This window comes from Phalacrocorax aristotelis, chromosome 1 (genome assembly GCF_949628215.1).
Source record: "Phalacrocorax aristotelis chromosome 1, bGulAri2.1, whole genome shotgun sequence".
NCBI lineage: Eukaryota > Metazoa > Chordata > Aves > Suliformes > Phalacrocoracidae > Phalacrocorax > Phalacrocorax aristotelis.
Window position 1 is genome coordinate 131,980,984 of NC_134276.1, and position 14,241 is coordinate 131,995,224.

General features: G+C 38.1%; 1 protein-coding gene across 2 annotated transcripts in view; it reads right to left on the reverse strand.

Annotated features, from left to right (window-relative positions):
• MAN1A2 (mannosidase alpha class 1A member 2) overlaps positions 1–14,241 on the reverse strand; it is a 143,504-nt gene that overhangs the window by 67,166 nt on the left and 62,097 nt on the right. For both annotated transcript variants that reach the window (XM_075107946.1, XM_075107949.1), the window contains exons 4-5: positions 6,534–6,652; positions 4,067–4,147 (exon numbers count right to left, since the gene is read on the reverse strand). In XM_075107946.1, coding sequence (XP_074964047.1) covers positions 4,067–4,147; positions 6,534–6,652 — 200 coding nt within the window. The remainder of the gene's footprint in view (positions 1–4,066; positions 4,148–6,533; positions 6,653–14,241) is intronic.

Consider the following 14,241-nt stretch of genomic DNA (forward strand, 5'->3'; position numbering starts at 1 on the left):
TCCTGGAAGGGATTAGTTTGATTATCTGTTAATAGAGTATCAAGTACTTAACAGCCCTCGCTCTCGATTTTAAATGACAGATTTCAGGCTGGATTCATCCATGCGAATTATATTATTATCTCACCCAGAAAAATGTGTCATTTTGATGGTGTTTATAAAGGTAAGAAAGACAATCATGTAAAGGAGCTGCTTTATACCTAAGGCTTGCAAAGGTAAACACAGTAAATCATTAGTCTTTTTTTTTATATTGCAAATACCATAAATATTGTTGTTCAACAAAAATAAAATAAGCTATCATTTTTATTGTATTAATAAATCAGCAGCAGACAAGAATACTTTGTACAAATGGTGTAAGTGTCCTCCTGCCACTATCACACAACAGCCGTCAGAATAATATTCACTTTGTTGTCCTTACTTGACACCATTTCTCAAGCACAGCCATGTACTATGTGCAACAACCGACCCTCGACCCTCTATCCATCTCCGGGCTTCTATCATTCCACACATTATTGCTAGCAAAAATGTTTTATTTGCCACTGCCAGTCACACCATGAGTTTTAATGATTTGTGAAGCTCCACTCCACAAAAAAAAGCAAACAGTCAACAGGTACCTTGTGCACTCTCTCAACAGACAAATGCTCTTCAACACAGATAAGATAACTTAGTTACTCTAAAGGCAAGATCGGGTTACTCCTGCATACCTTGCAAATCTCTTTATGGACTGGTAGCAAACAAGCTCTAGTCAAAGCATCACTTACTAATCCTAATTCTCAGTCACTTGACCTTCTTTAAAAAACAGAATGTACTCAGGAGCCAGAAACAGCCCCAAATCCTGCTGCAAACAGCTGCAGGTGAACTTTTGTGGGGACAAACCGAGAAGCCATGGACTCAGTATTTCGCTTTATTATAGACTTCCTATAAGATGCTATTCAAGAGAGTTAATTCTGAGTTTTCAGAGACCACCGCTAGCTTCAGCATTCCTTTTTCTGGTTCATCTAACTTCAGAAAATGTGCTGAATATTCAGAAGCTTTAAGGACTCTAATTTGTAAGTGAGGGCCACAGCCTCTCAGAGCACTAAATGCCTTGATAGCCATCACTGAAAACTATAAAAAACATGGATTCTTAACTAAAGATAAAAATTATATTTGTGCCAGGATGATGCATAAGAGAAAACAAATCTCTTAATGCAGCCACCAGAAAAAAAAATTTTGCTTTCTTTAGGGGTTGTTTTTTTTTTGTTGTTGTGGTTTATTTTTTTAATTCCTGTAAGGCTGATTTTCATCCTAAGCTGCCATATTCAACAATTACTCCAAAGCAGGCATGTGGAACATTTCATTTCTACTTATTTCTATTATCAACTATAACACAGTCACCCCCCAGACATCATGAAGACCATGTCTAGTTTCTACAGGAGTTAAAGGACTGTTGCAAGGGTTACTGAGAAAGAGTCTGGCTCAATTTAGATAAGATCATTATATATTTTACCACCAGTAGGTTAATTTGGCTTCTGAACTCCATTTGACAGATTGAAAAGAGGAAGCACAGTGGTGCCTGGGAACTCAGAAGGTGGAAAACTTGTAGTTCATACACCTTAACTACAAGATCTTGTTTTCTTTTTGATCAAAAATGCAAAATGTAAAGATTTTATCCATTCTATCATAACCTGGGGTGGAAAAAAGGAGTGCCTATTCTCACAGTATGGCTTCCAGCCACTTTCTACTAAGCAACTCTCCTAAACCCTGTACCTCCAAAAATATTTAATTAGTAGCCCCCAATTGAACATGGGCACAATGAATTTTGCACTTCCTATTTAGAGATTTAGATACTTAGAGATTATGCCTATTAATATACAGCTTAGTTAGCAATAATAACGAGTGAAGTAAACACTTTTTATTGGTTGCTCAGCGGAAACTGGGAAGAAACCTCTGTCATACAACAAAATATAAGACAGCCTGCCCAGACATAGCACCCACAGGAGATCTCATGCTTTTTTTACTTTCTGCTTTTTATCAAGTCTCTTTTTCTTTCTTTTGTTTGACAGTATAATTAAAAAAAAAATCCAGTATACCCCACTTGTACTAGAGATCCCAGTAATGTTTCCAGCCCTGGGGGCCCCAGTGGAAGAAAGGCATGGACCTATTAGAGTGGTGCAGAGGAGGGCCAGAGAGCCATGACAACGCATCCTCCTCAAACTTTAGCTTTACATGCCCATCACTCAAGGAAGTCCAGCAGAAATTGCCACATGTAAAAGGTTGAGCTGTTATAATATTCGTAAGTGCCATGTTTAACAAAGAAAGGCCTGTGACTCAACACTGGACAGGACAAGCCTACAGCATTTTAAGCCAAGCTGTCAGTTGCTAAAAACAGCAGCTTTTTTTGTTGTTGTTGTAAGGGAGATATATTTCATTATTTCCCCATCCACTGCAGTGACTAAGAGGGAACTCTTACTGAAAGAAGGGACAGAAATACCCACAATCTTGATATGAAAGGTTTACAGTTTTACTATCAACTGTAACAGTATCATTAAAACCCTGATCACAGTTGATGCTTCTGAGTTATACCAGTAACACGACAGCTAAAATGTAGCATGGAGACCACAGAATCATGCCACTAGACATGCTAGATTTTTAAAAACTAGCATGTTTCTAATAAGAGCACTGAATAGAACAATTTTACCTAAAATAAGAGCCAACTATACTTAAAAAAACTATGCTCAGTATCTACCATTATGACTCAATCAGATAAAATCCTACCAAGTACAATTACCCTCTCTATACAACAGGCAAAACCATAGATAAACCATGCTGACTATCAAATTCTCCAAATGTGGACACTTAAAAATGACTGCACTTCCACAGCTGATGCTGAGACTTCTTTTATGGTTGTCACTATAGCATCTTTAACAGCACTAAGTGATAGGAGTCAAAATGAACTAAGAACAGCTTTTATAACTGTCACCAAACAGCAGTAACTCTTGTTGCGGACCTACAGCAGAATTCGTACAAATTAAAAGGGGAAAACCAGCACTAATACCAAGCAGCCTCTTCATTGTATTGGACCTATTTTTCAATACCTCAAACATGACATGCAAAAGTATGGAAATTAGTATAAAATCCTCCTAAAGCAGTATCTAGCAACAGTCTTGCTGAAGTAGAGGCTTGGAGGAAGGGAGACAGGAACTGTAATATCAGGGTGTGGGAAGGGAATATGAGCAGGTAAATAATAGCTTGATGAACAAAGGATACCTACCAGTAGACAGAGACTCCCCTAGAGGCATAAGCCCATGTGCATGTTCACAACCTGATCAGGCAAAACATCCAAACACTTGGAATCAGGCTTGCCTGTCTTAGCAGTGGCTAAGAAGTGTCATCTCACATGTCTGAATGCAGCAAAAAAAAGAAATTAAGCGTGCCCCAATCCTGAGCTGACGAATACCTTCCTTTCTTAGGAACAGAAGAGAAGACCAGATTGGAAATCACATCACAAAAAAACCTGGTTCCAACTCCAAGGAGTTCTTAGAGGCAGGTGTCTCTCTCTTGGGCTCAATTACTGAAAAGCCTCAAGTTCCCTTGCTTGTCTTACCAACACTGACAAATTGCCGAGAAACCATCCAACTTGGCCAATGAAGTAGTCTCTCAGGTACCAGAAGCAGTCCTATCTGCCACACTATTTTGACAGAAATGCAGTCTGAATGCATTTTTTAGAGTTCTTCTTTTGGAAAATAAAAATAATACATATGAACATCTCACAGGAATATTCTTCTACCACAAGTCATGAAGCATTTAAAACACTGGATTCCTGGAGCATTTAAAGCATTGGAGAGAATGATGCCATAAAAATCTTTTTAGAAACAAGGGAGCTCTAGCAAAGGGTCCTAAATTGGCTGAGACCTGCACAGAAACAAGCTTTAAAGATTCCATACTTTACGAATTTGGTTACTTTAGACAACTTACTGCTGTAAAATTAGTTTGCGAACTACTAAGAAAGCAAGATCCTAGGAAATTCTTCATATGCAATGCTTGCTAGAATAGATTAAATTTCACAGACACCTTCCAGTTGTCTTACCTCTTGTCCTGAAAGGTAGTATGCTGCTAAAAGCCCGCCAATGAAGCGAATATTGACCTCAAAAACAGACACTTCGGAATTCTAGAACAAGAAGAAAGAGTTAATAATTAACCAACTCCCTAATCAAAGAAGAAAAAAAAAATGAAGGCGGGGCAACTATATACCCTAAACCAACCTGCATGCAAGGGTTTGTACTGTTACAGTATCTAGGTCCATTCTGAAATTTCTGTGCATATCTTCACAACACCAAGCATTCTTTCTAGTTACGGCTTCAACTGATTTTTTTTAAAAAATCAAACTCATTTTTCTCCTGCTCTTTAATCATATTATCACCACAAAGTGCAGAGTTGTTTGAGGATAGTGGGAAAGAAGGCAAGGACTGTACATTTCCATAATTCAGCATCTTTTCTCTTACTTTTAAGAAAAACACCAAATCTTCTGGGTTTACAGGATAAAGTAGAATAATAATTAGAGAACTCCTGTAATGTGCTTTCTTAACCTGAATTACCTATGTGCAATCTAAAATTCAGAGCTCTCTTTTAACACAGTCTCTGTCTAGGAATAGCTTTTATGTATTTAATATTATGACAAGAAGTACTGCAAGACCACTGAGAAACTCAAAATAAACCATTTTACTGCCTTCCTCCACATTAATGTCCTTGGGCTAAATTCATCAGTATTTTTTGATTCATTTAACCCACTGAAAAATTAAGCTGAACCAGATAGTTTTAACATCTTTCTGCTTCCCTCTGTGCCCCATTCACTCCTTTGCCTGCATACCCCCCCATCTGTCTCCCCCATAAACTTCTCTTCATTCTACCCATTAACAAAGAAATGTAGTTTTATTAAAAGATTTTGAGAGAAGGGAGACTTTTTTCCTTTTATCCAGAAAAGTCACTGCAATGTACACTGTACAAGTTGACCCACCAATTATCACACAGTTGAAATTATTATATGTATAGGTATGTCTTTCCTTTCACACTATTTCTACGGCACCTGCGGTTGAATCATCCATTTTGCTTGTATCGAAAATAAATGCATTTTGCACATATTACTTATTTCAGAAAGATTATATGAATACTTTAAAGATTTCCTCAAATAGCACTGATGATTAAAAGTCAAAAGTTTGAAATATTCCCAAATACAGGGTTTTAATAAAAGCCATTTTTATCCACATGCAGGTCATAAGAGAAAGATATCAACAATGCAGCATATGATTCCACTTAATACATATTAATGTAATGAATAACACAAACAATGCTACAGTGTAGAGTGAAACCAATTATTCCTAATTCCCAGTAAAAGAATCCAAGAGGAACAAATATATATGTTTATTTATAAACTTCAAACCATATAAGGAAATTACTCAAGTCTGGTGTATATATAAGACAACTCATTAACCTTCAGAAATGTTTTTTGATACACTGGAAGCTGTAATTGAACCCCAGTAGGTCATGTAAATTTCTTCCACCCAAATCCTAGATTAATTCTGCAAATTGATATTGAGACTGCATCAGGTCAGACAAAAGCTGTGGAAATAATTTAGTATACCCTCATAATGGTACCACGTCTATACTGTCTCTGATATACTCAAGGCCTTCAGTTTTAGACCGAACAATTATCTACCACTAACTGAAAAAAGCAGAGTAGAACTTTGGTAATGCTTGCCAGATAGTCAATATATAAAACAAAAGGAGAAAACCAAACATATAATTACTAAAGTGTAGGATATAATAGAAAACCGACACTAAGCATCTGCCCACTTCTGACTGCATACCTATACTTCATTTTGTGCATTACTGAATGAAAAATTATTTTTGGAATCATAGGGCAAGTCCAAGGACTGAAATACAAATTCCATCACAGTCTGTGACAGTCCCAAAATTAGTAATAAGAACACTAATCTATAAGGATAAAATAGAGCCATTTCTTCCACATAATGCTTCCAAACTCTGTATACACAAAGAATTCCCAAATGGGAAATTCTTGTGATAGATGAATCAAGAGGCATTCTTCACGTTAAAACATGGACACGGAAGAAGAAGAAGAGATTGTACAATAATTTATACACCATGAAACCATGGGGGGAAATTGTGCTTCACAGCTCAGTTATTTCCAAATACTATCGACTAGTAAAGCCTCATCTTTCTGCCTTCATCTCTGAGACACTGTTGGTTCTCACTGATCACTTTCCCTTTCTTCATTACCCAGTTATAATTTGTGCTTTGAAAATACCATATATAGATGTATCTTTACTTATAATTAAAGTGTGAAAAGGTTGGGGTGGGTTTTTTCAAAATAAATTTACAAACATAGAGAACTTCACTAAAGCTTATGCCTGGACTTCTGATAGATACTTTGAATCATAAGGTTTTTCTAAGTTCCAGCTGAAAGACCTCTTCCATTTCCCCGCCAAGAGGAACACTGTGAAAAGGACCAGAGAAATATCAGGGCAAGCTCTACTCACCACACTGAAATCAAGATTTTTGTCAATCCACTCTTGTCCTTCTCTGAATTCATCGTGAAGCCCCATGATATAAAGAGTATCCAACGCATCTACTATGGTAGCACCCATTTGTGAGTTTCCTACACACAAAAGGAAGGATTTCTATTACAAGTCATTATTTCATTACTTCTCTTAAACATCACAAGCATGAGAAAATAACCCAAGCAATAGCAAAGCAAAGTTTCTACAAAAGATGACAGCACAAAGAATAATCAAAATGAGCAAGGAATTAGCAGCTATACAAGATGATCACACTTCTCTTTCAAAGCATCAGTCCTCTGGCACAGTTTGGCTTCTGGGGAGAAAAGAAGGCTAAAGATAGAAAACAAAATCCTTCTCATCTGGTTTCCTAACCTGAACATGAGCAACTGCACTTTGACACAAAAAAAGGACAGAAAGACATTCAGCTTCAAAAAGCTATTAGGAATTCTAGGACAGAAGAGTTAAAAATAGCATATGCAAGATAAAGCAATCTGTTTTTGCAGTAATGCTTTGCTCTTCCCAACATTAACTGCTGAAATGTTCCAAGTTTTGCAATTATGAAAGCCACCTAGTCACTGAAAGCATGGACTGATGAGCAGGGATGTCCTGGCTTAGCTTCATTTGACTCATAAAGCCGCAGCCCCAAGATGTTCATGTCACTGCCTGCAGGGACCCACATTATGAGGTGCTGATGGATTCTCAAACTGTAACCATTTAAAGTGGAGTGTTTGAAGCCAAATAAAAATCAGTGGTGCTTTACCCTAAAACGCCATTCACTTTAAACAGAAGCCATTTAGAGTTGATTGATGAGAGAACCATCAGTTTGTACACGGGAGACAGGATGAAGGGATGGTGAGCCACTGACCATGTTAGCCTTGACTTCCTTAGGCCATTGCAACCTAAGCAGTTGCCCTTAGTGGGCACAGGTCTTAGTTTCTAGAGGAAAGCATGAATTACCATGGGGTTATTTATTTTCACGGTGTGTATAAAACTTCCTACAAGCTAAGGAAGTAGCCTAATTTCACTGTTCATACCAGTATTCTACTAAACCGTACAATTACTATATGATCAGCAATTAAATGACAGTAGTGTCCTAAGAAGTTAAGCCAATTTTTTTAATGTGCTTTTCATCCATAATAGAATTTCAGCAGTGCAGTGTTCCTGATTGGTAGATTCTATTAATTCATTTCTGTTTTTTAAATGTTTAGATAATTTTTTTTCCCCCTCAAGAATAACAATAACTGAATGAAGCCATTACCCTCATTGTACTTCTTTTACACACCTAAATGACTGATACTCACATGCAAGCTTAATTCCATTTTCAGATATTTCTTTCCCCAAATAAATATTAAACACAACACACTGTGACAAAGTAATCACCAACTAATTTCTTCAAAAATAGCTGTGCATCTGTTTTAATTTAAACAAGATATGGAAAGCCTTAAGTCAGTGATATTTGTTAAGAATGTTCAAGTACAGATCAGGGGACACTACCTTTCACAAGATTTAATTAAAAAGACATTCTTTGACAAATTGGCCACCAGGCATACTCTCTCAGGAAATTAATTCACTGTGGTGCATAAGTACTATAAGGTTTAACACCTCCAGCCAACTGACAAATTCCATTGCTTGTGTTGAAGTGGAGGTTGCTTTGAGCACAGCTACAGCATGCACTTAACTTGTACCTTTTCATAAGCATAATGTGACAGTTATCTAATTTATCACTTCAAAAATATGCAAATCAGACCGTGACACAAGGACTAACTTCAGTATTAGCTGACAAGATATTTTTGACGTAAAGGTAGAATGTGTTACACTGCTATGGCACCCTGTTCCTTCATTTAAACCATATTGACAACATTTTCAAATATACAAGGTGTTTGAATGAGTAGGGATACATAGCCTTAGGAAATCCTGAATGCTCCTCTCATCACAGTTTGAAAAATAAAAGCCTTCTACCTTAAACATAGTGATAACCTCATCAGTAAGCTCTCATATTCTATAATTGGCATAGGGTGAGGAGAATACATTGCATGGGGATGGATCAAAGTGTTATTTTTCCCCCCCATCCCAGAAAAAATTTCAGATCACTGTACAATTAACCACAAGTCTCAAGATCTCAGAAGTACATTCAAATGCCCACAAGGGGGGACAGCACTACGTTTGGCACAAGAATATCTGCTTTCCAGCCTTCTAGAAAATACCTTCAAAAATACAAACTTTAACAATCTTTTGCATGGAGTTCCCTGCACAGAACCATGAAAGAAGGGCTATGGAAATGCAAAAGCCCATGATTATTTTTCCCATCTCACAAATCCAGTAGATGCATCCAGACAGAGACTGAGAGTAAAAAGGCTAGAACTCCTCAGAGCTCTCTCCAGAATTGAACAAAAACATCAAGTGATCAAAAATAATTGAACAAAAACAAAAGCCATAGGCTTCCTAATGCACCCCCATAGTGGCCGAACAATACAACTTCACCAAATATAGACAAGAAATTTGCTTTCATCTTCACAGTGTTAAAAGTGAGCCCATAACTCCATATACAGGAATCTCACCTAAACCAGTAGTCCCCAATGGGGATTGGCTGACAACCTGTTTCACACAAGATCCTCCACATTGTTTGCAGCCACAGAAATAAATGCAGTCTGATAGAGCAAAACAGACTTGCTCAGCATTTTTTTGCCCCTAAGAGTCAACTAAATGCATAGGTTCATACTCTGAGCTTTTATCTGGGCCACACTCCGATAGTTTGTTCAAGCTCTCCCTCCTGCTCACCTTTTTTCCCCTTTCTCTCATCTTTTATGTCTATCTTTCCTAGACCCACAAACATCCAACAAAACTTTACTGAGCAAAGCCCGTTCGGCTCACACATGCCTCTTCCCTGAGCAGACAGGTGTGTGTTTCTGAGATGCAGATCAGTATGGTTATAGCTTCTAGACTCCACGTGAGTCTTACTATGGCATTGATATCCCCAACCATAATAAATTATTTGTTTTTTCTTGTTTCTTATGAATAAGTAGGCTATTTCAACCAAATTTGGTTTATTTTTCCTTTTTCTGCTTAAACATATGGTAACTAATCCTAACTGTACACCAGCACTTCTTCACTGACAAAGACTCAGAAGAACAATCTTCTGTTTTTTAAAGCTTTTTGGCTGAAGACATTTCCAAAAGGTCAAGAGATGACAAGTCAATATTTTGCAACAGTCTGCAATTGTCTATCCAGTCGTCTTTACTTTAGCGTCAATCAGGTAGCACAAAGCAAGCTAATTCCCTCCTCCAGGGCATTGAGAGGGAAGAGTCCAAAATGCAGAGCTGATACTCAGAATCTTTTGCCTACAAGAACTCAGAGCAGAGCTGAACATAAAACAACACAGAGGACAACAGACTTAACATAATACTTTGGCTGCCCCATGTTGCAAAGTAGGTACAATTTAAACCATTTGTGGGCTACGTTAGGCTGAGTTAGAGAGTAAAATTAATTAGTTGCTCTCAGCTTCTTTCTTGGAGGACTATGTGGAGAAGATGTCATTCTTAATTTGTTCCTAAATAACAGCTTCTGCTGAATTCTTCTATGTCTGCTGAGGTTCACAACCTAACCAGAGCAGGCGATGATGTTGTCATAGCTGTCTTCCTCCATCTTAAAATGCACTGCACTACCACCAAGGCAGCAACTGAAATCTAAAGCAGGAAGATACAGCAAGTGTTCAGACATCACTGGCCTGTGTTAGAGTCACATGTGGTGCTATAGGGAAAACAGACTACAATGTATAGGCAGCTATACTTCCCCCTCCTGATGCTGATACAAACTATTCAGTCTGAAGTCACATTCATTCATAATAGAATATGTTTTTTTTCCTTTCATAGCCATGCTAGGATCCATAAATTTTGTCTTAAAGGACAAGAGGATAGTCTTCATGGACTTGACCTACAGAAGGTGCAATTTGAAAACTAATAAAGTAACCCTAAACAATGACATAATTTAGAGGAATATATACTGCTTACTACCACTCCAGCCAGTCTGATCTACTACTGCTCTAGATACAGAAAGAACAGATGTCTCATTGTGGTGAAAAAAGCTATAACACAATTAAATTATAATAGAAAATAACAATTCTCCTAGCTGAAGGCACTCCTCCCAGGGTCTGTCTCTGTTCAATACAAAGGCTCAGTTGGTCATGTTGCATAAGATAACTGATTCCAAAAGGGCTCAGTTTTACAAGTGTCAGATTAGGAAGTTTCTTCTCTATATAATTATAGTTCTAGTTGATTGAGCTCCAAATTTAATGAAGTTTGCCAAATGAATGCAATGCTTATTCTTCTAAATACAACAGAACATCCATCATGAGCTAATGGAAGGAATTCAGCAGTGGAATAGCTGAAATCTTAACAATCATGTATACTCTCACTAAGCAAGAGTATTATTCCAAAGGACTACAAAATAGTAAGTCAGATTTATATTTAGGTAGACTTCAGTTTCCTGAGATTAGACAAATAATTCCTTTACTTGATAGCACATAAATGTACAGTCTGAAGTATCTAGCAAATCATATGACTGAGGGTAAACAGTAGGGCCATTAAAAGAAAAATTGCCTTCCTATCTAAAATTCTTTCTGTATGCTGAAGCACTAGATGAACAACTGGTTTATTTATACCATTTTAAAGTCTCACAGAGACTATCAAAGTACAGGGAGGCAGACTGCTGTCATGTGTTCTGTGACAAAAGGAATATGAAGAAAATAAATAGCTCATTTTCATTATATCATAATGGTAAGTATAGCAATTTAGAAAGTCTGATACCAGCTATAGGATTGCTTAGTGTATTTATTATGTGGAAGCAGAAGAGACTATGAGCAGTGAGGTACTAGAGAAAATATGTGAACTAGCATAGATCAATTATGATCAGAGAAGACTCTGAAAATTTGAGACACAGACACATTAAAGAAATAAGGAACAAGATGACAAATTAAAACTACACCAGCAAACAGAAGTCTCACACTCTGAGTCGAAAAGTAATCATCAAATAGGTGCTTCACAGAAACTTTGACACATCACCCATACCTACTCCTTTCTTCAACAGATATATACCACACACAAATCTCATTACTTCTTCTGAAAAACACTTCCATGGGGGTTTTCATTAACCCAAGTTGAGGGCTGAGCAGGTGTACTGGGCCTTCCTTTACAGCAGCCTGTATGGTGCTGTGTTTTGGATTTGTGACTAAAACAGCATTGATAACACACCAGAGTTTTGGCTACTGCTGAGCAGTGCTTGCACAGCATCAAGACTTTCTCTTTTTTTCACCCCCTTGCCCTGCTTTTGGCTGGGATAGAGTTAATTTTCTTCACTGTAGCTGGTATAGTGTGTTTTGGATTTGGTATGAGGATAATGTTGATGGCACACTGATGTTTTAGTTGTTGTTAAGTAGATATTAAGTGTCACGAAGTAGTGCTTATACTAGTCAAGGACTTCTCCAGCTTCCCATGCTCTGCTAGGGGCACAAGAAGCTGGGAGGGGAGGGGGCACAGCCAAGACAGCTGATCCAAACTGGCCAAAGGGATATTCCACACCATACAATGTCATGCTTAGTATATTAAATGGGGGCAGTTGACCAGGGCAAGCAGCAAGCGCAACTCAGGGAGTTGGCTGCAGTTAGAGAGCAGCTGCATCAATTGTTTGGTTGGTTTTTTATTCCTGGCTGCTGCCCCCTTCCAGTTTTGCCCCGTCTCATAATTTTCCTTTTCATTATATTATTATTGTTATTATAATTATTACTACCACTATTACTGTTTTATTTTAATTATTAAACTGTTCTTATCTCAACCCATTAGTTTTCTTTCTTTTGCTCTTCCGATTCTCTCCCCCACCCCACTGGGAGTGAATAAGTGAATGTGGTGCTTAGTTGCTGACTGGGGCTAAACCACAACACCCCTCCATAGTGAATAAGCTGGGGGTGGGCAAGAGGTTGGGAGAGGACACAAGCATGACAGCTGACCCCAACTGGACCATAAGAATACTCCATACCATATAGCATCATGCTCCGTGATAAAAGCTGAGTGCAGGGGGTTAGACTGGCAGGTAGCCATTCCTCAGGGACCAGCTAGGCTTCAGTCTGCTTGTGGTAGGTGGCGAGTGATTGTCTTTGCATTACTTCCCCCCTCTCATCCCTTTCCTGCACTTGTTAAGCTACATTTATCTTAACCCACAGGTTTTCTTGCTTTTGCTCTGCCTTGCTGGGGAAAGAATTATCCTTCTTTCCCTTTCACCCTCTTTGCCTGTGCTCTAACACTCTTGTGTTACAAGTGTGTCAGTGTCTTACAACACACTTGGCATCTATCCAGAGACTAGTCGGAGGAATAACAAACCTGAAGGAAATACAGCCGATTCAAATGGCTCTCTCATTACCAAAACGCATGCTAGGTCACAGCAAGGCTGCTACAAAGTCAAGGAAACCAGCCTAAGTGGAAAAATTACCATAAGGCCACTCTGCCTCCAAGAAAAGTCATTCACAATAGGCCTCGTAGGTGCATGTAACCATCCTTACTCTTCTACCTTATGCAGTGACTGAAAAGGAAATATTATTAAGCAGAAGATATATGAAAGATCCAAAAGTGGGATGCTCATTGGTTCATTTACAATCAAGGTAGGGTTTTAAAATTTCCTAAACCAGTGACAAAATCACACAGGAATCTAATACAGACTCTTACTCTTGTTTACAGGGACAGCCTGCAGATACCACCACCAGCTATGTTTTGAAGAAAGCTAAGGGAATTGGCAAGATTGCTTGAGGAAAACCAAGCAGCTGGATACAGTAAAAGCATTTGGGTTGTTACTGAAGACAACTGCCTCTATATCATACAAATAGCAAGTATCTCTGTGTCAAATGTGGAAATAAGTTATTTTATACTCCAGAAAGCCAACTTTTCTTCATAAGCATTACAAATACGGAATCTATACTTAGTTATGCATACAGACTAGAGATCTGGATGTAAGCAAATGGCTTTCACTTTCAAAACACCATAGCCAATGGGATAACCATACTGATGGACAGAACCGTAAGATACAAACAGACCTCGTGCCAGAAATAGTATTTGTCTCAGTCACTTATATCCAGTTCTGGTTTTTTTTTTCAGAGCCCTGGACAGACACTAATTACTGGAAGCAGAACCTACTCCCACTGGTGCAGAATGCCTTTGATTACTGGTGCATTTAATTTGGGGGTAGGGGGAAGATCAATTTGCAAAAGGAATCTATGAGGACCAAAGTCTCAAGAGATAATTTAACTTAATTCCTAAGTTAAATTTCCTCTGACCTGAACTTCAGAGCTGTCCAGCACTACTGCCAGAGCAACCCGGCACTTGGGGTGTGCCCAAGCATAGAGCAGAACATCCCTATTCCATCGCAGTGATCGCAGAAACAAAAAGGGAAGTATACCCAGGCACACTTGGAACCTAAAAGATCAGTTATTTTTCACATAGGCAGGTGTTTTAATCCCTAACACCACAGTGAAAATGCTTCCTTGATAAACTCAGCTTGACATTAAATACAGAGTTATTCCAGTCTTAAAAAAAAATATATATACATATTCTTGTTATTGATATTCTTGCCTGGCCAGCTTCAGAATGGCTGAAAAATGCAGACTGGACATGACTGTACCGATCTAGGAAAAATATAGCAACTTCTA